Source organism: Microtus pennsylvanicus, chromosome 12, assembly GCF_037038515.1.
Source record: "Microtus pennsylvanicus isolate mMicPen1 chromosome 12, mMicPen1.hap1, whole genome shotgun sequence".
Lineage (NCBI taxonomy): Eukaryota > Metazoa > Chordata > Mammalia > Rodentia > Cricetidae > Microtus > Microtus pennsylvanicus.
This window is the reverse complement of record NC_134590.1, coordinates 35433283-35455778: the sequence shown is the minus strand read 5'-3', so window position 1 is coordinate 35455778 and position 22496 is coordinate 35433283. Positions and strand designations below refer to the sequence as shown.

Sequence of the window (22496 nt, the reverse complement as noted above, 5' to 3'; positions counted from 1 at the left end):
AGGACTGAGGATGGTGCTTTGTTCCTTAATAAGTTTCCTTGAGACATTTTCATTCATTCAAACTAATATTAGTATAGCATAAAATGACATGTTTTGTTGTAATCCGGACAGTGGATGCTTGTAATCTACATGTATTTTGTTTTTTCCTTAAATGCATATCCATGATAAAGGTTAGTCTATAAGGCACAGTAAAACATGAACAGAAATAACCATGAGACAGAACAGTATTATAAAAGTTACAAAACAAAGTTATAAAAGGGGTCATTATTTAAGTACTGATGACTTGAACGTAAACAATAAGACACTAGTCCAGTTCTCAGGTAACAAAGAAAGCCACTAAGTGACTCATGGGCAGACACCATATGTCTCAAGAGAAAGCATGACAGTGAACTTATCAAACTGAAACTTTGTGAACTGTTGTCATTTGTGGAATTTCCCATTTAATATTTTGGTTGATCACAAGTGACTGAAAGTATGGAAAAAGAAACAAGAGATGAGAGGGCAATACTAACTGTACTAAAAGGGGCAACGACTCGGTAATGAGAGCACTTGCTGTCCTTATACACAACCCGAGTTTGGTTCCCAGCACATCCGTCTGGGGATTTACAACCATCTGTAACTCATTTCAGAAAATATGAAAGCCTCCTCTTATCACTGCCAGCATCTACATGCGTGGCATACACGTAAACTCATGCAGGCACATTCACATAAATAATAATATTACCGTTTCCCCAAGAATTACTCAAAAACAGTATAAAACCAGTTCAATAGATCACCTTAACAATTTTTTTTAAGATTTATTTTTTATGTATTCAGTGTTCTGTCTGCATTTATGACTGTACGCCAGAAGAGAGCACCAGATCTCATTACTGACAGTTGTGAGCCACCATGCAGTTGCTGGGAATTGAACTCAGGACCTCTGGAAGAGCAGCCAGTGCTCTTTCCCTCTAAGCCATTTCTCTAACCCTAACAATTGTTTTTAAAAGATAGAACCACAAAAACGAGCAGTTCTGAATATCCACTACTTAATAACCTGTAAGAGGAAAATTATCTCACTGTCTAAATTCTAGTATAGTACTGTTTCACAAACTATCATTAAGCCACTATTTATGCTTTCCATCTATCCAACTGGGCTTTCTGGGGGACGAACAGGAAGGTTAAATATAAGCAGATCAGGACAAGCTCTGATCTTTACCTTCCAAAGTCTCATTCTGTACCAGTCATATCTGTAGATAATAAATAATTATATGAAACTTGTGGTCAAAAACCCTCTTATGTGACAAAATAAAAGTAATGGTATTTTGCAAACAATATATTTACCTTAAGTTTATCGTGGGAAGTATATGGAGCTTCTGGGGCATAAATTCGAAATATATCAGCCAGACAACATGCTACAAGAAGGCGCACATCTTTATTAGGGTTCCTGAGAAAGAATTCAGATGCGAGATGCAAGGCTAGTGGGAGATACTGTTGCTTTTCATCTTCCGAATCCTGATCCATATCCATAAAAGTTTTCACTACCATCTGTTAAAAAAAAAAAATCAACCCATCATACTTAGTAATCAGTTAAAGATGTCCCTCCTCCCCTTCCTTTTGTGAGCTTGGGAAAAGAGCTGGGGATGTGTAGATCAGTGGAAGAGCAAAAGGTCTTAGGTTCATTCCCAACCACCACACACTGAAAAAACAATCATAATCATGAAAAGCACAGTCACAAGGAAATTTATAAAAAACAAGAATCAACTTGTAGATTACTCAGACACCTTATCTGTTTTATACCACATTTCTATGACTTAAAAACTTCCATCTGTGATCGTACTGAACTATTTATTTAGATGATAGCTTGCTAAGTTGTCAGAGCAGAACCAAGTAATTCTCCCAATTTCCTCCTTAGATTCTCAAGCAATTGTAACTTCAGGTATATATATTTGATTTCATTACTCAAATGTAACTAACTAAAACTGTTTTGACCCCATGTACACAACTGATAAGGTATTTAGCATTTTATATCATTTTCATTTTATAATCAAAGTTGCATTTTATAGCCTCATTAAACCTTCACTTGAATTTTACTGGCCTTTGTATAATATAAAACCATATTATAAGCTTCATGTAGTTCTATTTCTGATGGAAAGTTTTAATTATAAATAACTTATGCTGAGTTTGAGCTAAACTTGAGCTAAAGAAATAGCTGGAAGCCGTTTTGAGTTACACAGCAAGACTCGACCTTGTTTCTACTTTTAAAAGTCACTGTGACTGGTTTAATAAAAAGCTAAATGACCAATAACTAGGCAGGAAGTATAACAGAGACTTCTGGACATAGAGAATTCTAGGAAGAGGGCAGAATAGCCAGTGAGACACAGAGCAAACAGGATGGGCTATTAGGAGATGAGGTAATAAAGCCACAAGGCAGAAAGTAAATTAATAAAAACGGGTTAATTTAAGTTATAAGAGCCAGTTAAAAACAAGCCTAAGCTGTTATTCTAGCTTTCATAATTAATAAGTAAGTTTGTCATGTTTTGTGAGCTGGCAGCTCAAAGAAAAGTATGACTACACTTGGCACCCAACATGTATTCCTACACAGAACCCGAGAAGGCTTTTTTAAAAAAGGCTCCAAACACACAAAAATGGAGCCAACATGGCTTTGTAGTACCACAGTCTTTCATGCAGGCTGAGCAAAAAAGACGCATCTTCCAGCTACTGCCTACAGGCTTGATCTGCCAGCATGCCATGAGCTAAGTTGCACAGCAGTTTAAGGTTTCACTCAGACAAAAAAATTGAAGATATGCAGTAAAGCAGGTTCAGACAAAAAAGAAACTCTGAAATAGGTTACAGTGTGTTTAACAACATACATAAGCTTAAAAATGAAAATGAAAAGAAAAGTCATAAAAACAAGCTTATAAATAGTAAGATAAAGTCTCCAAAGGAAAAAATACTATAAAAAAGATAAGTCACATAAAGATGGAAAATACAGACAGAAAAAAAAGGGAAAAAAAGAAAATATAGACAGAAACTGGATCCTGTATGGTGTTGTACTGACTGAATTATTTTATGAACAAGCAATAGCTTCTGAGACATTGGATATGGAAACTGCTAAATTAAACCAACCTACATATTTTAAAAATGGCTTAACTTCAAAATGAAAATAAAAAAATATGCTGCATTGGAGAAGAGGTTATGCTATTGTTTGCACAGAAAACAAAAACCTATAGAATCCATTCAAGGTTGAGGGAGACCCCTAGTAAATTCTGGCTTCAGACATAAAGAAATAAAACCAAGCCGGGAGGTGGTGGCGCACGCCTTCAATCCCAGCACTCAGGAGGCAGAGGCAGGAGGATCTCTGTAAGTTCGAGGCCAGCCTGGTCTACAAGAGCTAGTTCCAGGATAGGAACAAAAAGCTACAAAGAAACCCTGTCTCGAAAATCAAAAAAAAAAAAAAACCACAAGAAACATTACAAGACAAATAATGTATATTTTACCTGCTCAAACATAAAAGAAAAACTTATCTTTGGCTACCTTGTGAATAACATATAGTCCATACATGTGTTAATGCAGATATGTATGTTACCTTTAAAAGTTTATGTGTTTTCAAAGCAAGGGAATCAAACACCAAAGAAAATACGTGGCCCATGTGATCCAACCTCTTTGAGTACCTCTGTTGCAGTTTCCTCAGAGTCTGCATCAGATCAGCTTTAAGTCTGCTGGCTGAGATAATCCACCCTCACAGACTACTCCAGCCAAAATTTCAGATAAGCTTTGCATTATCTCATCATACCAAGACTGGACAACAGCTAGCATCCCCAGGATAAAGATGCCAACGCCACAACAGAAAGCAGTCTAGAGAACACAATGCCCACATTCCCAAGAGGTGAGCGGATGGTTTTTGATCATTCAGTAGGTTATGGATGTTTGTCATTGCTTAGGGGGGTTGGTTACAATTTGTTATTGTTCATGATAAGGAAAAAAGCTGAACAAAGGAGATTAGATTCAGGGACCTGGCTCTGAAAAGAAAAAAAGGTATGCAGGAATAATAGGATAAAAGTGTAGATTACTGACTTTTAATCTAAAAAAGTAACTACTAGTTTTAAATATTTTACAATGGTACTGATTTTTTTTACATGATAAGAATTTAAGGTTATTTTTGTTATATTTATTTCTATTCTTTTTGTTTTGTTTTGTTTGAGGGGGGCAGGATTTCTCTGTAGCTTTGGAATCTGTCCTAGAATTCATTCTGTAGACCAAACTGGCCTCAAACTCACAGAGGTGGGCCTGCCTCTGCCTCATTAGTCCTGGGATTAAAGGTGTGCATAACCTCACCCTGCTTGTTTTTATTATTATACTATTGTACTGATGCAGTTCATTTAAAAATGTGCTATTTAGTAAACAAGCTCCACCGGGAGCAGAAGCCAGGAGCAAATCCAGCCCTAGGAGTCAATCCAGTCCTGGGACATTGGCAGACCAGGATTGAGCCAACAACCTGACTCAGAGTCTGCGACCCACCAAAACCAGAGCGGGACTGAACCAGTTACCTAAGACACAGAGAGAACAAGCTCCACCAGGAGCCGAAGCCAGTTCCGGAACAGGGGCAGATCAGGACTGACTGAGCCAGCAATCTTCACAACCACAGGTCCAACACTAAGCCAGGGACTTCTGCAGGAGGAGATCCAGACCAAGATTTACAGAAACAGATCAAAGCCAGCCTGAGACAGCAAACTTCAAGGGAGAAGACCAAAGCACAGGAACACTGAACTACCTCCAAGAACACCAAATAACCAACGGGGTAACTAGAACTGTGACATGGACTATACCACAAGAAACAACCATCTGAGCTTTGGATTGACTAGCACCTAGATCATTCAACAGAATCTCAGACAGCCCCAACCACACCTATTAGAGGAAAAGATGAGTAGAAAAGGTAAGATCACATGCTACACCACAAAGAGCAACACAATACAAGTAAATCCTAAAGACCCTACAAAAGAAAGACCTAAACAACCAAATATGGATGAACCAGAAGAAAATGATCTAAAAAATAACCTCATGAGAATGTTTGAAATTCTTAAAGATGAAATGAGAAATTACCTTAAACGGAGAAAAAAACTAACAAAAAATTGGAAGATATGAGAAAATCACTTAAAGAAATCCAAGAAAAAGAACTCAAACATATAAAATAAACTATTCAGGACTTGAAAACTGAGATAGACAAAATAGAGAAAACACAAGCCGAAGGAATGATAGAAACAGAAATTATGATAAAAAGATCAGGAACCACAAATGCAAGCATGAACAACAGAATACAATAAATGGAAGAGAGAATCTCAAGCGCTGAAGATACACTAGAGGAAATAGACTCATCAGTTAAAGAAAACATTAACCTAACAAAAGCTTAACCCAAAATATCCATGAAATATGGGACACTATAAAAAAAGGCCAAATCTTAGAATAATAGGTATAGAAGGAGTTCAACTCAAAGGCACAAAAAATTTATTTAACAAAATCATAGAGGAAAACTTTCCCTACCTAAATAAAGATATGCCTTTGAAGATACAAGAAGCTTACAGAACACCAAACAAGACTGGATCAAAAAAAAGTCCTCTTGCCACATAATAATCAAAACACTAAACATACAGAGTAAAGAAAGAATATTAAGAGCTGAAAAGAAAAAAGATCAAGTAACATATAAAGGTAGACCTATCAGAATTACACCTGACTTCTCAGTGGAGACAATGAAAGTCAGAAGGTCATGGTCAAGCATTATACAGACCTCGGATGCTAGCTCAGACTACTATACCCAGAAAAACTGTCGATTACCATAGAAGGACAAAACAAGATATTCCATGGCAAATCTAGATTTCACCAATACCTAGCCACAAACCCAGCCCTACACAAAATACTAGAAGGAAAACTCCAACCCAACAAAAACACACAATTAATGATATCATTACAGCAAATTCCGAAGAAGAAAAAAATGCACAAATTAACATCACCAACAATGAAAACTAAATCAACAGGAAATAGCAATCACTGGTCATTAATATCCCTTAATGTAAATGGACTCAACTCACCCATAAAAAGGCACAGGCTAATGGATTGTATACAAAAACAGAACCCATCCCGCTTCTACATACAAAAACAACGTATCTCGGGGCTGGAGAGATGGCTCAGTGGTTAAGAGCACTGACTGCTCTTCCAGAGGACCCGGGTTCAGTTCTCAGCGCAGCACCCACATGGCAGCTCACAACTGCCTGAAGATCCAGTTCCAGGGTCTCTAACACCTTCACACCAGTGTACATAAAATAAAGTAAATAAACAATAAGAAAAAAAAGGTAAAGTAAATCTTTAAAAAAAAAAAGAAAAGAAAAAAAAAAACAACGTATCTCAACCTCAAAGACAGACATGGTCTCAGAGTAAAAGGTTGGGAAAAAATATACCAATCAAATGGACCTAAGAAACAAGTGGGTGTAGCTATCCTAATATCTAACAAAATAGACTTCAAGCTAAAATCAGTCAAAAGAGACAAAGGACATTTCATATTACTCACAGGAAAAATCCATCAAGAAGAAATTTCAATACTGAACATCTATGCCCCAAATACAAGGGTACCCTCATATGTCAAAGAAACACTTCTAAAGCTTAAATCATATATTAAACCCTACACACTAATAGTGGGAGACTTCAACACTTCCCTCTCACCACTGGACAGGTCAATCAGACAAAAAATGAACAGAGAAATAAGAGAACTAACAGATGTTATGACTCAAATGGACTTAACAGACATCTATAGAATATTCCATCCAAACAGAAAAGAATATACCTTCTTCTCTGCACCTCATGGAACTTTCTCAAAAGTTGACCACATACTCAGTAACAAAACAAACCTCAACAAATAAAAAAAAATTGGAATAACCCAATATCAGATCACCATGCTTTAAAACTAGAAGTCAACAGCAATACCAATTCCAGAAAACCCACAAACACATGGAAATTAAACAATGCTCAACTGAATCATCAACGGGTCACGAAAGAAATAAAGGGGGAAATTAAAGACTTTCTAAAATTCAATGAAAATGACCACACAACATACCCAAATTTATGGGATACAGTGAAAGCAGTGTTAAGAGGCAAGTTCATAGCACTAAATGCCTACATAAAGAAGGGGAAAAATCCCACACTAGTGAATTAACAGAACATTTGAAAACTTCAGAACAAAAAGAAGTTAACTCACCTAAGAGAACGAAACGTCAGGAAATAATCAAATTGAGAGCTGAAATCAACAAAATAGAAACAAAGAGAATACGAAGAATCAATGAGACTAAGAGTTGGTTCTTTGAGAAAAATCAACAAAATAGACAAACCTTTATCCAAACTAACCAAAAGTCAGAGAGAGAATATCCAAGTTAACAAAATCAGAAATGAAAAGAGGAAGGTAACAACAGAAAGGAGGAAATACAGAGGATCATCAGGTCATATTTTGAAAACCTGTACTCCACAAAATTGGAAAACTTAAAAGAAATGGACAACTTTCTGGATAAATATCACTTACCAAAATTAAATCAAAACCTACAGATAAGCAAAGTAAACAGACCTATCACTGCTGAAGAAAAAGAAACAGTCATCAAAAGCCTCCCAACCAAAAAAAGCACAGGACCAGATGGTTTCAGCTCAGAATTCTACAAGACTTTCAAAGAGGAACTAATACCAATACTCCTCAAATTATTCCACACAATAGAAACAGAGGGAACGTTGCCAAACTCTTTTTATGAGGCTACAATTACCCTGATACCCAAATCACAGAAAGACAATACTAAGAAAGAGAATTACATACCAATCTCACTCATGAACATTGATATACTAAATAAAATACTGGCAAATCGAATCCAAGAACACATCAGAACCATCATCCATCATGACCAAGTCAGCTTCATCCCAGATGCAGGGATGGTTCAACATATGAAAATCTGTCAATGTAATCCACCATATAAATAAGCTGAAAAATAAAAACCACACCATCATCTCATTAGATGCCAAAAAAGTATTTGACAAAATCAACATCCCTTCATGATGAGGGCCTTGGAGAGAGCAGGGATACAAGGAACATACCTAAACATAATTAAGGCAATATACAGGAAGCCAACAGCCAACATCAAACTAAATGGAGAGAAACTCCCAGAGATTCTACTGAAATCAGGGACAAGACAAGGTTGTCCACTCTCTCCATATCTATTCAATATAGTTCTTGAGATCCTAGCTAGAGCAGTAAGACACCAAAGGGAGATCAAGGGAATACAAATTAGAAAAGAAGTCAACTCTCACTGTTTGCTGATGATGATAGTTTACATAAGTGATCCCAAAAATTCTACCAAGCCACTTCTACAACTCATAAATACTTTCAGCAATGTAGCAGGATACAAGATTAACACACACACAAAAAAAATCAGTAGCCCTCCTGTACACAGATGATAAAAGGGCTTGGGAAGAAATCAGAGAATCAACACCCAACTTTACAATAGCCACAAATAGCATAAAGTATCTCGGAGTAACTCTAACCAAACAAGTGGAAGACTTGTATGACAAGAACTTTAAATCTTTGAAGAAAGAAACTGAAGAAGACACCAGAAAGTGAAAAGATCTCCCATGCTCTTGGGTAGGCAGAATTAACATAGTAAAAATGGCAATATTACCAAAAGCAATCTACAGATTCAACGCAATGCCCATCAAAATCCCAGCAAAATTCTTCAAAGACCTTGAAAGAATGGTACTCAACTTCATTTGGAAAAGAAAAAACAAACAAAAAAAAAAAAACCAGGATAACCAAAACAATCCTGTACAAATAAAGAACTTCTGGAGTCATCACAATCCCTGACTTCAAACGCTACTACAGAGCTACAGTACTGGAACAGCCTGGTACTGGCATAAGAACAGACAGGAGGACCAATGAAGCCAAATAGAAGACCCAGATATCAATACACACATCTTTGAACACCTGATCTTTGATAAAGAAGCAAAAAATACCAAATAGAAAAAAGAAAGCATATTTAACAAGTAGTACTGGCCTAACTGGATATCAACATGTAGAAACATGAAAATAGACCCATATCTATCACCATGCACAAAACTCAAGTCCAAATGGATCAAAGACCTCAACATAAAGCCAGCCACACTGAACCTTCCCTTCTAGAAGAGAAAGTGGGAAGTACACTTGAACGCATTGGCAGAGGAGACCACTTCCTAAATAGAACCCCAGCAGCACAGACACTGAGAGAAACAAGTAATAAATGGGACCTCCTGAAACTGAAAAGCTTCTGTAAAGCAAAGACATGGTCAACAAGACAAAACGACAGCCTACAGAATGGGGAAAGATCTTCAATAACCCCACATCAAACAGAGGTCTGATCTCCAAAATATACAAAGAACTCAAGAAATTGGACACCAAAAGATCACATAATCCAATAAAAAAAAAAATGGAGTACAGACCTAAACAGAGAACTCTCAACAGAGGAATCTAAAATGGCTGAAAGACACTTAAGGAAATGTTCAACATCCTTAGTCACCAGAGAAATGCAAATCAAAACAACTCTGAGATTCCATCTTACACCTGTAAGAATGGCCAAGATCAAAGACACTGATGACAACTTATGCTGGAGAGGTTGTGGGGGAAAGGGAACACGTCTGAATTGCTGGTGGGAATGCAAGCTGGTATAACTCCTTTGGGTGTCGGACTGGCGATTTCTCAGAAAATTAGGAAACAACCTTCCTCAAGATCCAATAATACCACTTTTGGGTATATATCCAAAGGATGCTCAATCGTGCCCCAAGGACATGTGTTCAACCATGTTCATAGCAGCTTTGTTTGTCATAGCCAGAAACTGGAAACAACCTAAATGTCCCTCGATCTAAGAATGGATAAGAAAAATGTGGTACATTTACACAATGAAGTACTACACAGCAGAAAAAAATAACGACAGCTTGAATTTTGCAAATTCAAAATGGAAACAGATGGAGCTAGAAAACATTATTGTGAGTGAGGTAACCCAGACACAGAAAGATAATTATCACATGTACTCACTCATAGGTGGTTTTTAAACACAAAGCAAAGAAAGCCAGCCTACAAACCACAATTCCAGAGAACTTAGACAACAATATGGACACTAAGAGAGACTTACATAGATCTAATCTACATGGGAAGTAGAAAGTAGAAAAAGACAAGATCTCCTGAGTAAATTGGGAGCATGGGGACCTTGGGGGAGTGGAGGGTTAAAGTGAGGAGGGGAGAGGCAGGGAGGGGAGCAGAGAAAAATGTAGAACTCAATAAATATCAATAAAAAAGAAAGTAATAAAAAAAGAAAAAACCAAAACAGAAAAAAAGGAAAAGAAAAGTCATTATTTCTATCATGGTCAGTAACTATTATACTGAACAATGCAAAATCAGAACTTCCTATGTTGCAAGTTTCTATTAGACAGTCCTGCTGGGATCTCTCATGCTCCTATAGGTAACCCTTCATCCAAATTCCTATGATTAGCCCAATAAACTGAAATTTCAGTATAGGAAGTTTGTGGTGGTAGTAATATGTAAGATGCAGGGGTTTCTCCTGAGGGTGCACTAAATCAACTTACTGCTCTAGCTTAGAATGTGTCAGCTTGACACCATCAAGAGAGGAGACCTTCTGTTTCTGTTTTTCTGAGGACTGAGCTATTCTAGAAATCTAGAAACAAGTCAGGGAGCCTAAGGACACCATGCCACAATATACAGGATCAGCCGTAGACCCACTGAGAAGTTGGAACAGCAGAATGTAGGCCATGGACATAAGATTGTTGGTGATCCTGCCCTTTGTGTCAAGGAGTGAGACCAATCATCTGTGGACTAATATGGAGACTATGAGCTCTGAGTCAAGTCCAGAATATTGCCCAACCTCTGGCGCTACCTCACTACCAAGTACAATTTGCTGCAACTGAGACCCTTAGGCCAAGCCTGGTGAATCTAGATGACTGCATTATCCAGCTTCCCCCTTCCACAAGATGGCTTACAGCTGGACAAAGTCTGAAAACACCAGCAAACTAAGTGTCTGGTTCCCTCAGATCTGCTCCAATGTAAAGTTCAGTGCTCTGTTTGCTTTTACCACATCCCTCAACTTTGACTTCTACTACCCCACCCCACCCCGCCCCAGCCCTCTTCCCTGAACAAGCTAGTAGACCTCAGGAGCCAGTGAGAACCTGACTACTCCACAAACAGTGGCAAGGACATTTCTAAAGTTAATGTGCCTGTAAAGACAATAACCAAAAAGAGGGTGTCACGCTGACCTGGGAACCTCAACTGAAGAATTTCCTCCATTAGATTAGTCTGAGGGGGTGGGGGGGTCTTGTGAGGTGTTAATTGATGTGCCCATTTCTAGGCAGGTAGACTGAGCAAACCAGTAAGCAGCACTCTCCACTTCTGCTTGGAGTTCATACCAACTGCTCTCAGGGACGGACTGTTCTTTGTGTAAGGGCACGTGCTGCCAGGCTGGGGACCCGAGTTTGAAACTGGGATCCAGTGAAAGGGAAGAGTAGGCTCTGTCCTCCATAACCACACTACAAACAATTACATAAAAAATGTATTTTTCGCCGGGCGGTGGTGGCGCATGCCTTTAATCCCAGCACTCGGGAGGCAGAGGCAGGCGGATCTCTATGAGTTCGAGACCAGCCTGGTCTACAAGAGCTAGTTCCAGGACAGGCTCCAAAACCACAGAGAAACCCTGTCTCGAAAAACCACAAAAAAAAAAAGAAGAAGAAGAAGAAAAAAATGTATTTTTCATCCTACAAATACAAATAAACCTATTATTCCTAAAAGGAGAAAGACTTTTACAACAAAAACTCTAAAACACTGAAGAGACATTTGAGAAGATGTCCTAAGACAGAAAAGCTTTCCATGCTTAGGGAAACAAACGGTCATGTTACCCAAAGTGATCCACATATTCAACGCAATCCCAAAATTCCAATGACTGAGTTTATAGAAATAGAAAAACCAATCCTAAAATTCATAGGAAACTGTAAGAGACCCTGAAGCCAAAGCAAGTCTAAGCAAAAGAGTAACTGTGGATGTATTACAACCCTTGATTTATAATTATACCTCAAAACCACAAACAAAAAATAGATCACTGACACAAAAAGATGTCCAAACATAAACCAGTCCAACAGTCCTAATTTCTGACAATGGTGTTAGAAGAGTAAACTAAAGGAAAAAGAAATCTTTTTGGCTGGGCCTTTAACCCCAGCACTCCAGGGGCAGAGACAGGCAGATCTCTGTAGAGGCCAGCCTGATCTACAGATTGAGTTCTAGACTAGCAGAGCTACAGACCTTGTCTCAAAAACAAACAAACAAAAAACCCACAGTATGTTCCCAATCTACAGACTCACCACAAACCTCATCGGAACCTGAGCTGGCGGGCCATCTACTCTGCAGAAACTGATACACTGACCATTAGGTACAAGTACTCAGAAGAGCCAAAAGAATCCTGGTAAAAAGGCAAAGTACAAGAGCCCAAACTAATTTCAAAACATATTACAAAGCAACAGTAATCAAGATAGTATAGTACGATCCAAAGACATATAGCTCAATGGAACTGAATGAAAATTCTGTTCAACAGAAACTAATTTTCAACAGTGCCAAAACAATGGAGAAAGAAAAAGGCTTTTTAATAAATGTTATAAGGAAAAAATAAAAATCTTTAAATTTAGGCCCTTAGCTTGAAATACATAAAAATGTCTAAAATGGACAAAGGATTCAAGAATTTAAACTGGGGCTCAGCAGTTACTAGCACTTGCTCTTAGAGACCTAGGTTTGATTATCAACACACACATGGTGGTTCACAACATCTGTAACTGCAGTTGTAGAGGATGTCCTCTTCTGTCTTCTTTGAGAACCAAGACATATATACAAGCAGGCAAACACTCACACACATAAAAATCTTTTTAAAAAGGAATTAGAACTACAAAAATATTAGAAACAAAAGTATACATAAATGTTAGTTAAAGTGAGGGTTTCTTAGATATAATACCAATAAAGGAAAACAGAGAAACTAGACTCAAAACCAGAAAATAGACTTTACAAGTTAATTGAAATCACGCTTAAGTGCTTCATTACATGTGTGTATATGTATAAATAACTTGCAACTAATAATGAAAAGATTTTTTTAAATGTACTTAACATGAGCAAAGAGGGCTTACAAGATGGTATGGAGTGTAAGGGCATTTGCCAACAAGCCTGGTGACCTGAGTGAAATCCCCAGAACTCCCTCCAGTTATCCTCTGACCCCCACATGTGTGCTGCAATACATGTACACCCCCCTCTCTGCACCACACAAATAAGCAAATGTATTTTTTAAAATTTTGTTAACAGGAAAAGCATTTAATCTTTTACCCAAGAAAAATATATAAGCTGCTAATAAAAACATGAAAAGATTCTCACCAGGGAAAACCACAAGGAAGCTGGATATAGTGGCACATTTCTAATTCCAGGGTTCAAGAGGCAGAGGCAGAACGATCAGGAGTTCAAGACCAGCTTTGACTATGTAAGAAGTTCCAGGCCAGCCTGGGATCACACAAAAAAGTCAGGTGTGGTGGCGCCCAGCTTTAATCCCAGCAATTGGGAAGGAGGCAGAGGCAGGTAGATCTCTGAGCTTGAGGCCAGGCTGGTCTACAGAGAGAGATCCAGGAAAGTCAGGGCTACTTAGTGAGGCCCTGACTCAAAATAAAAACAGCAAAAAAATAGTTTTCAAAAATAAGGTATAATTTCCCTAGAACAGTGAGCAAAATTATCTACACCATGCATGACATCTATATTAGCTTTAGAAAATTATTTCTGAGACAAGGTCTCAAGTAGCACAGGCTGGCCGTAAACTGACCCTCTTCCCACTGCCTCTCAAGAGCTAGGATTACAGGAACGTGCCCCCACCTAGCTGGACACTCCTTTTAAAAATTAAAAAAAAAAAGCCCAAAGACATATCAGTATTTTAAAAGGATTTTAAATTTATTTTTAATTATGTATATATGTATTTGCCTGTGTGCAGGTCTGTTCATGTGAACTTAGGTGTTTAAGGCCACTAAGTTATCCGATGCTCAGGAGCTGGAGTTACAGGTGGCTATAGACACCCAATATGGGTGTTGGGAACAGATCAGTAAGCACTAACCACTCAGCTATCTCTCCAGGTATCAGTATAATAATACCACAAAACCCAGGTACAAATAATAGAGTAGCTTGTAGTATAGATATTATAACCCTTAATGTGAAAAGGAGAAACTGAATAGAACTCTTCTCTACAAGAGAAAAAGTGAACTCCAGGAAAGAGAATTTTTCTCTGTATCTCCTATTGTTGGTAAATTTTGAATCCAGGAATAAATACAAATCCTCAGAAAATTTCTAAGTCTAGAGCTCCTAAACTAAGAATTCAGATTTCCAATTCACTGGAGACCAAGAACCCAATTAACACTTTAGCTTTCATAACTCTTCACAGGAAGACCATGTGCCTTGATCTGCTCCAAAAAGGCCAAATTTATACTTGTGGTCCAGCTGAATTATTGAAAGCACCGCTCATTAATTTATCTTATCAGTGTTCACCTTTATCAAACCTTAGTAGAACCTGGAACTCAGATTTCAAAAATGTTTTACCTCTAGCATCCTTTACTGCACAATTCCTTTCAAGAACAAGTCTACCTATAGCTCTTCTATTTGTCCTTAGTAATTACATAGTTTTTTACTTCCATATGAATTCTAAATCTCCAATCAAATTGTGTAGTCACTCTTGCCTTAGATCTTGCCTAATGATGTGGAGCTAAAGATAGCCACTTCAATCATTACCTTACATCACCACCCTGGACTTCATTAATCTTCAGCCCCAGATCGTTCCTACTGGCTAAATACACCATGCCTATCACCGCACTGTGTCATACATAAACACTCTACTCCACTCTCCAAAACTAGCCCCTTCCTTACAGCACAAAAGGACACAAATTTGGGGTTAGTCAGATACCAGGTATCAATTCAGGGTTGCCTTTTAATGACAGGTGACCTAAATCAAATATATGTTACTTACTCTTTCTTTGACTGTAAAAGACAGAAGCATAACCATGTAACACTGGTATTTAGACATGACAGAAACAAAGTGACAGTCCTACAAAAATTCCCAAACTCCATCAATTCTCAGGCTCCTATTTTAATACTTTTAGAGTAGAGATGTGTTTTACAAGATCACAGTAAGTGGCAGCAGAGGCAAAGACAAAAAACTTGTAGCATATCTTTATACAAGTTTTACTATGAAAACCCTGTGCTGCTAAGCATAGCATTTATCTGTAATTCTGAGGCAGGAGGATCATGAGTTCAAGGTAATTTTCTACGTTGGCAAGACTCTTCCTAAAAAATCCCAAGGAAAAAAAAAGAGTTCTGTTAGAATTCTCAAGGCTAGAATCTAACTGGTAAGGAGTTCAAAGTCTTAGAACCCCACGATCTTTGCACCTATTCCACAGCACCACTAATGAGAAAAGTCCAGCAGAATGGCTTACTGTTACAGTGTCAGATATGTGACTTCATCCATGAAACAGTAAAGTTCTATTTTTAAACTGTAATATATGCTCTGGACTAGTGACAAACTGCTACTTCTCTACTGAAGGGTAGAAATCAGAGTGCTCCTTTCACTATTATACCTAAGACTGTAGTCAATTGTTTTGCTTCCACCTTAACATTTGGTCAGCTAATTTATGGTTTTGGTTACCATAGAATACAGCACACTCTGAAATTGAGACTGTCACCCAACCACTTTGAGCTGTTCAAGCAAATGAAGCAGCTGAAGAGAATTTCACAGTAAGGACTCAGCTGAATGATCCCTAGTACTATAAGAAAGCCAGGTGGCCCTGAAAAACAAGCAAGAGATTATGTCTTTGGAAATCAGATGGTGTAGAAATATTTCAAAAATCCTAAGTGGTCAAGTGAGGTATTTTGTTTTTAATTCTAATACATGTATAAAGTAAAAAAATAGTGCACTTGGTCAATACACTACCGCAATGGAAAATGGTCAATTTCCTGTAACATTTCTGGCTCCTCTCAATTTGTACAATTATCCTGTTGCAAGCTATCAGCTAATGTATAACACACAATACTAAAAGGGCTGGAGAGATGACTCAGTGGCGAAGAGCACTGGCTGCTCTTCCAGAGAACCTGGGATCGACTCCCTGCAAACATACAAGGGTTCACAACTATCTATAACTCCAGTTCCAGGGCACTTAATGCCTTCTGCAGGCACTAGGCACAGACATGATGTACAGACATGCATGCAGACAAAACTCCTATTTACGTTAAAGAAATAAGGAGGGGGGGAGCTCTTATGTGATGCCAGGTGTGGTGGTGTGTGCTTTTGATCCCAGCACTCAAGATGCAGAAGCAATGATCTCAGAGTAAGAGGGCAGCAAGTTCCAGGGTCTACTGCTTTAAAAAAAAAAGTGCGGGGGGGGGGGGGGGGTGAGGGATGAGACCTGGGAAGATGGCTCAGTTAATAAAATACAAGCATGACAACCTAAGTTTAGATCACCAGTGCTCATGTAAAAGTTGGGTGTGGTGGCTTTCCATGGAAGGAAAGGTGGGAGAACTGGTAAAGACAAGAATATCTCAAGGGCTTGCCATTCCAGGGGGAAAAAAAAAGATGAGCCCCAAGTTCAGTGTTAAGACCCTTTGTCAACAAACAAAGTGGAGATGGAAGATACTGAACAGTGATATCTGGCCTCCACTCTAATGTGCATCCAGGCATTTAAAGTAGAAAATGAATGAAAACAACAAACATTAACAAGGGTAATTTGGACAGAGAAATGGAATAGATATTAAACTGTCAAACAACATTAAGCAAGTGGGGGGATAAGGAAGAAACATTTGAAGAGACAGCAATTAAATGTTTCTCACAGCATCGAAGGCAGAAGCAGGGGGATCTCTGAGTTCAAAGACAGCCTGGTCTACACAACAAGTTCTAGGAGTCAGGACTACAGAGAGAAATCCTATTCAAAAACACACACATACACACATGCACACACTCACATAGCCAATAATAACAAAAGATAAACTATAGATACAATAACTGAGCATCCCAAGCAAACTAAATGCAAAGAAAAAAATATTAAAAACTACTACAAAACAAAGGTCACTTCTCCTGATCTTGTCTTTCTTTTTGCTGCACGTAGCCCAGGCTAGCCTCAAAGCCAAGCTTCTCCAGTTTCTGTTTCCTGAGTGCTAGAATTACCAACATGTCCTATCATACTTGGCTGTAACTGCTCTCACTCAAGTAATATGCTGCCCCAAATATTCTGCTAAATAACAACATTAAGTATTACCAGTTTGCTAATGAACAGAAAAGTAATAAAGTCATATAAAGATTTCATTTTTGAAGACTCAGAAGTCCAACTGGGATCGCATCTACTATACAAATAATAATAATTGGGTTGGAGAGATAGCTCAGTGGTTAAGAGCACTGGCGGCTCTTCCAGAGGTCCTGAGTTCAATTCCCAGCAACTACATGGTGGCTTACAGCCATCTATAATGAGATCTGATGCCCTCTTCTGGCCTGCAGGCACACATGAAAGAAATGTTTTATACATAATAAATAAATAAATCTTTTAAAAAAAGAATGATTACTTCTGGAATGCAATAAACCAGTGACGCCCGCTTTATAAAAAGGGAGACTAAAAGTGACACATCCCAACACTCTAGTCATATGTCACTAGGCTAAGGCAGAAGGCTTGTGCTACAATATCAGACCCTATGTCAAATCTCTTTAGCAAAATGTGTAGAAACTGCCACTTCAACTTCTCCTTTAAGTGCTAATGTGCTGTACTTGTAGCCTGAGAAGTAACAGGATAGCATGAAAAACAATTGGAGACCCAGAGTTTCTGCTTCACAAATAAATAACTTGAAGACTACTTTCATTTAATACCGTTTTTTAAAATCACTAGTAAAATTGTACTTGATAATTATGAGTTCTGGGCCATCCTGTGCTATGTAACCATTACAATAATAATAACAATAATACCACCTTTTAAATAGTATGTTTGAGAAAAGCAAAATGACACTTAACAAAGAGATACAAAATTATATCTAAAAAGTGTATTTCTAGAGTTATAAAGTTTATTTCTAGAGTTCTCAATCATTTCTTTGTATCAAGATCACCGCTGGGCAGTGGTGGTGCACATCTTTAATCCCAGCCCTCAGGGAAGCAGAGGCAGGTGGATCTCACTGAGTTCAAGACCAGCTTGGTTGGTCTACAGAATGAGTTCCAGGGCAGCCAGAACCACACAGAGAAACCCTGTCTCGGAAAAAACAAAACTCAACTCGGGGCTTATTTTATATTAAGGAGGAGGGGTTGGAGAGATGGTTTCACCTCTTCCAGAGAACCCAGGTTCCATTCCAAGCAACCACTGGACAGCTAACAACTGTCTGTAACCCAGTCACTGGGGATAAAACACCCTCTTCTGACCCTATAAAGGCACTGCATGAACATGATATAAATACACATATGCAGAAAATACACTGTTACACATAAATTAAAAATACAGAACAAAGGAGAACTGAAAAGATGGTTCATGGCTAAAACCATGTATTAATCCGGTAGAGGCCCCAAGCTCAGTGGCCAAAATGCATGATGCTCACAACCACCTGTAACTCCAGCTCCAGGGGGATACAACACTTCTGGCCTCTGAAGGCACCTCTACACATATGAAGGCACATGCACTCATGTGCACTTCATGGACGATAAATGACACACCTGCACAATACCAGGTGCCATTTAAGAACTCAAAAACTTAACAACCAATCTACTTTACAGCATGCTGTTCATCAAGAGTATTTAAAATCCTTTGGGAGAGAGGGGTTAGAGAGGTGTCTCATCAGTTACAAACACTTCCTGACCTGGGTTTGGTTTCCAGAACCTATATGGCCACTCAAACCATCAGTAACTCCAGTTCCACACTCTAGCTTCTGTACGTACCAGGCAAACATATGGTACACATATTTATGTCCAAGCTAACCATTCATGCACATAAATAAAAATTTTAAATCTTTTAAAAATAAAATTTTAAAGCCGGGCGGTGGTGGCGCACGCCTTTAATCCCAGCATTCGGGAGGCAGAGGCAGGCGGATCTCTGTTCGAGGCCAGCCTGGTCTAGAAGAGCTAGTTCCAGGACAGGAACCAAAAGCTACGGAGAAACCCTGTCTCAAAAATCCAATAAATAAAATAAAATAAAATTTTACTAGGCTCACAACCAAAAATATAAGACTTCAGTCTCCAGCACCCACGGCTGTCTCTCAGCAACCAAAAAAAAAAAATTTGAATCTTTTAAAAATAAAAATCCGCTAATATCCATTTAAAATGAGTAAATTGGCACTTAAATGCTCATTTTGGCCACATAAGCTAAACCTACAAAGTATTACAAGGCAAATTTAGGGCTGGAAAAATGATTCAGTAGTAGATAAAGGTAATTTCTCTCAGGACTAACCATGTGAGTACGAAGTCCTGGACTCGTATTAGGTAATTAAAATAGACAACGGACTCCTTCAAAGTGCCCTCTGACTTCACATGTGCACACACAAACAAGTACAATAAATAAATGTAATTTGTAGAACCGGGTGATAAACCCCACTTAGAGTCAAAAATAATATAAACAATATGTAAGTATAGAGTGTGCAGGTTTTAGTATGTTGAGAAATAAAGTGGAGACAGCAGGAGGTGGTGGTACATGCCTTACATGCCTTTAATCCCAGCACTTGGGAGGCAAAGACAGGTGGATGTGAGTTCGAGGTCAGGCTGATCTACAGACTGAGTTCCAGATAGAAACAACTGAGAGATAACTCAGAAGAGCACTTGCTGTCTTGCTGTTCTTCCAGGATAAAAGTTTGGTTCCCAGTACCCTTATTATCAGGCAACTCCTAACAACCTGTAACTCCAGCTCCAGAGAATCCAAATTTCTCTTTTAGCCTCTATGGGCACTCACATATATGTGCATATGCTCAAATACACACACACACACACACACACACACACACACCCCAAACTGAAGCTGGCATGGCAGTCTACACCTATAACAGCAGAGATTGGAAGACTGAGGTGTCTTGATATTTGGTGATCTCCATATTCAGTGAAAAATTATGTCTCAAAGGAAAGGAGAAAAAGAGAGAGGGAGGGAGGGAAAGGGACAGAGGCAGGAAGAGAGGGAGATAGGGAGGGAAGGAGGGAGGGAGGGAAGAAAGGAGGGGTGATAGAGGAAGACACCCAACAGTAACTGACTCCTGGCCTCCATATGCAGATATACATATATGGACATCCAGGTACACACATATACAAGTATAAAGATACAGAATACAAATACCACCATACAACACTCACAGCCACAAGTTTCTATGGCTATGGTAAACGCCGTGACTAAAAGCATCTTGGGGATAAAAAGGTTTATTTCATCTTAGAGTTTACAGTCTATTATCAAGGAAAGTCAGGGCAAGAACAAGGTGGGCGCCTGGAGGCAGAAACTGAAGCAGAGATCACAAAGGAGCCTACTGGCTTGCTCAGCCTGCTTTCTTATACTAACCAGGACTACCTGTCCAGAAGTGAAATCACCCGCTAGCGGGCTGGGCCCTCCCATATCAATCATCAAGAAAATACAGACTTGCCTACTGGCAATCTGATGGATGCATTTTTCAAAGTTAGGTTCCCCTTTCCAGATAACTCTAGTCTGTGTTAAGCAGATCAAAACAAACAGCACCAAAAAAAGTCGATGCGAACATATACACAAAAAACGAGTGAACAGCAGCAGTAATGCATGTGATTCTAGCACTTAGAAGGTGGAGACAGGAGGATCAGAGCAGCAGTTCAGGTTCATCCTAGGATGGTTAGTTGGAGGCCAGCCTCAGCAGCATGATTCTGTCTCAAAATTTAAAAATTTAAAAAGGACAGGAAGGTGGGCATGACAGGTTTTAACTGTAATCCTAGCATTGAGGCACAACATAAGAAAGCTCATGACTAGTCTAAGGCTGCATAATCAGACTGTCTCCAATCATTAAATTTAAAAATCAAATAAAATGCTAGTAAAAGTTGGCTCTGTGGTTAAATTCCTTTGCCTGAGTTCAATCTCTAGAACCAACACAGTATTACAAAAGAAGAAACTCCCACAAGATGTCTTCTGACGTCCATATATATGTACGCACACACCCTCCCAAACACTAAATAAATTTAAAAAGTTATTTTAAAGGAGTAAACATAAATGAGGCTAAGAAAAATTAAATAGCCGGGCGGCGGTGGCGCACGCCTTTAATCCCAGCACTCGGGAGGCAGAGGCAGGCGGATCTCTGTGAGTTCGAGACCAGCCTGGTCTACAAGAGCTAGTTCCAGGACAGGCTCCAAAACCACAGAGAAACCCTGACTCGAAAAACCAAAAAAAAAAAAGAAAAATTAAATAAGGCAAAAAATAGGAATATGTCAAACTCTACTACAGAGCTACAGTACTGAAAACAGCCTGGTACTGGCATAAGAACAGACAGGAGGACCAATGAAGCCAAATAGAAGACCCAGATATCAATACACACATCTTTGAACACCTGATCTTTGATAAAGAAGCAAAAAATATCAAATAGAAAAAAGAAAGCATATTTAACAAGTAGTACTGGCCTAACTGGATATCAACATGTAGAAACATGAAAATAGACCCATATCTATCACCATGCACAAAACTCAAGTCCAAATGGATCAAAGACCTCAACATAAAGCCAGCCACACTGAACCTTCCCTTCTAGAAGAGAAAGTGGGAAGTACACTTGAACGCATTGGCAGAGGAGACCACTTCCTAAATAGAACCCCAGCAGCACAGACACTGAGAGAAACAAGTAATAAATGGGTTCTCCTGAAACTGAAAAGCTTCTGTAAAGCAAAGACATGGTCAACAAGACAAAACGACAGCCTACAGAATGGGGAAAGATCTTCAATAACCCCCACATCAGACAGAGGTCTGATCTCCAAAATATACAAAGAACTCAAGAAATTGGATACCAAAAGATCACATAATCCAATAAAAAAAAAATGGAGTACAGACCTAAACAGAGAACTCTCAACAGAGGAATCTAAAATGGCTGAAAGACATTTAAGGAAATGTTCAACATCCTTAGTCACCAGAGAAATGCAAATCAAAACAACTCTGAGATTCCATCTTACACCTGTAAGAATGGCCAAGATCAAAGACACTGATGACAGCTTATGCTGGAGAGGTTGTGGGGGAAAGGGAACACGTCTGAATTGCTAGTGGGAATGCAAGCTGGTATAACTCCTTTGGGTGTCGGACTGGCGATTTCTCAGAAAATTAGGAAACAACCTTCCTCAAGATCCAATAATACCACTTTTGGGTATATATCCAAAGGATGCTCAATTGTGCCACAGGGACACGTGCTCAACTATGTTCATAGCAGCTTTGTTTGTCATAGCCAGAAACTGGAAACAACCTAAATGCCC

General features: G+C 38.7%; 1 protein-coding gene across 1 annotated transcript in view; it reads right to left on the bottom strand.

Moving 5' to 3' along the window:
* Pds5a (PDS5 cohesin associated factor A) overlaps positions 1–22496 on the bottom strand; it is a 99413-nt gene that overhangs the window by 65501 nt on the left and 11416 nt on the right. The window contains exon 3 of the mRNA XM_075943349.1: positions 1321–1524. Within this exon, the coding sequence (XP_075799464.1) occupies positions 1321–1524 (204 nt within the window). The remainder of the gene's footprint in view (positions 1–1320; positions 1525–22496) is intronic.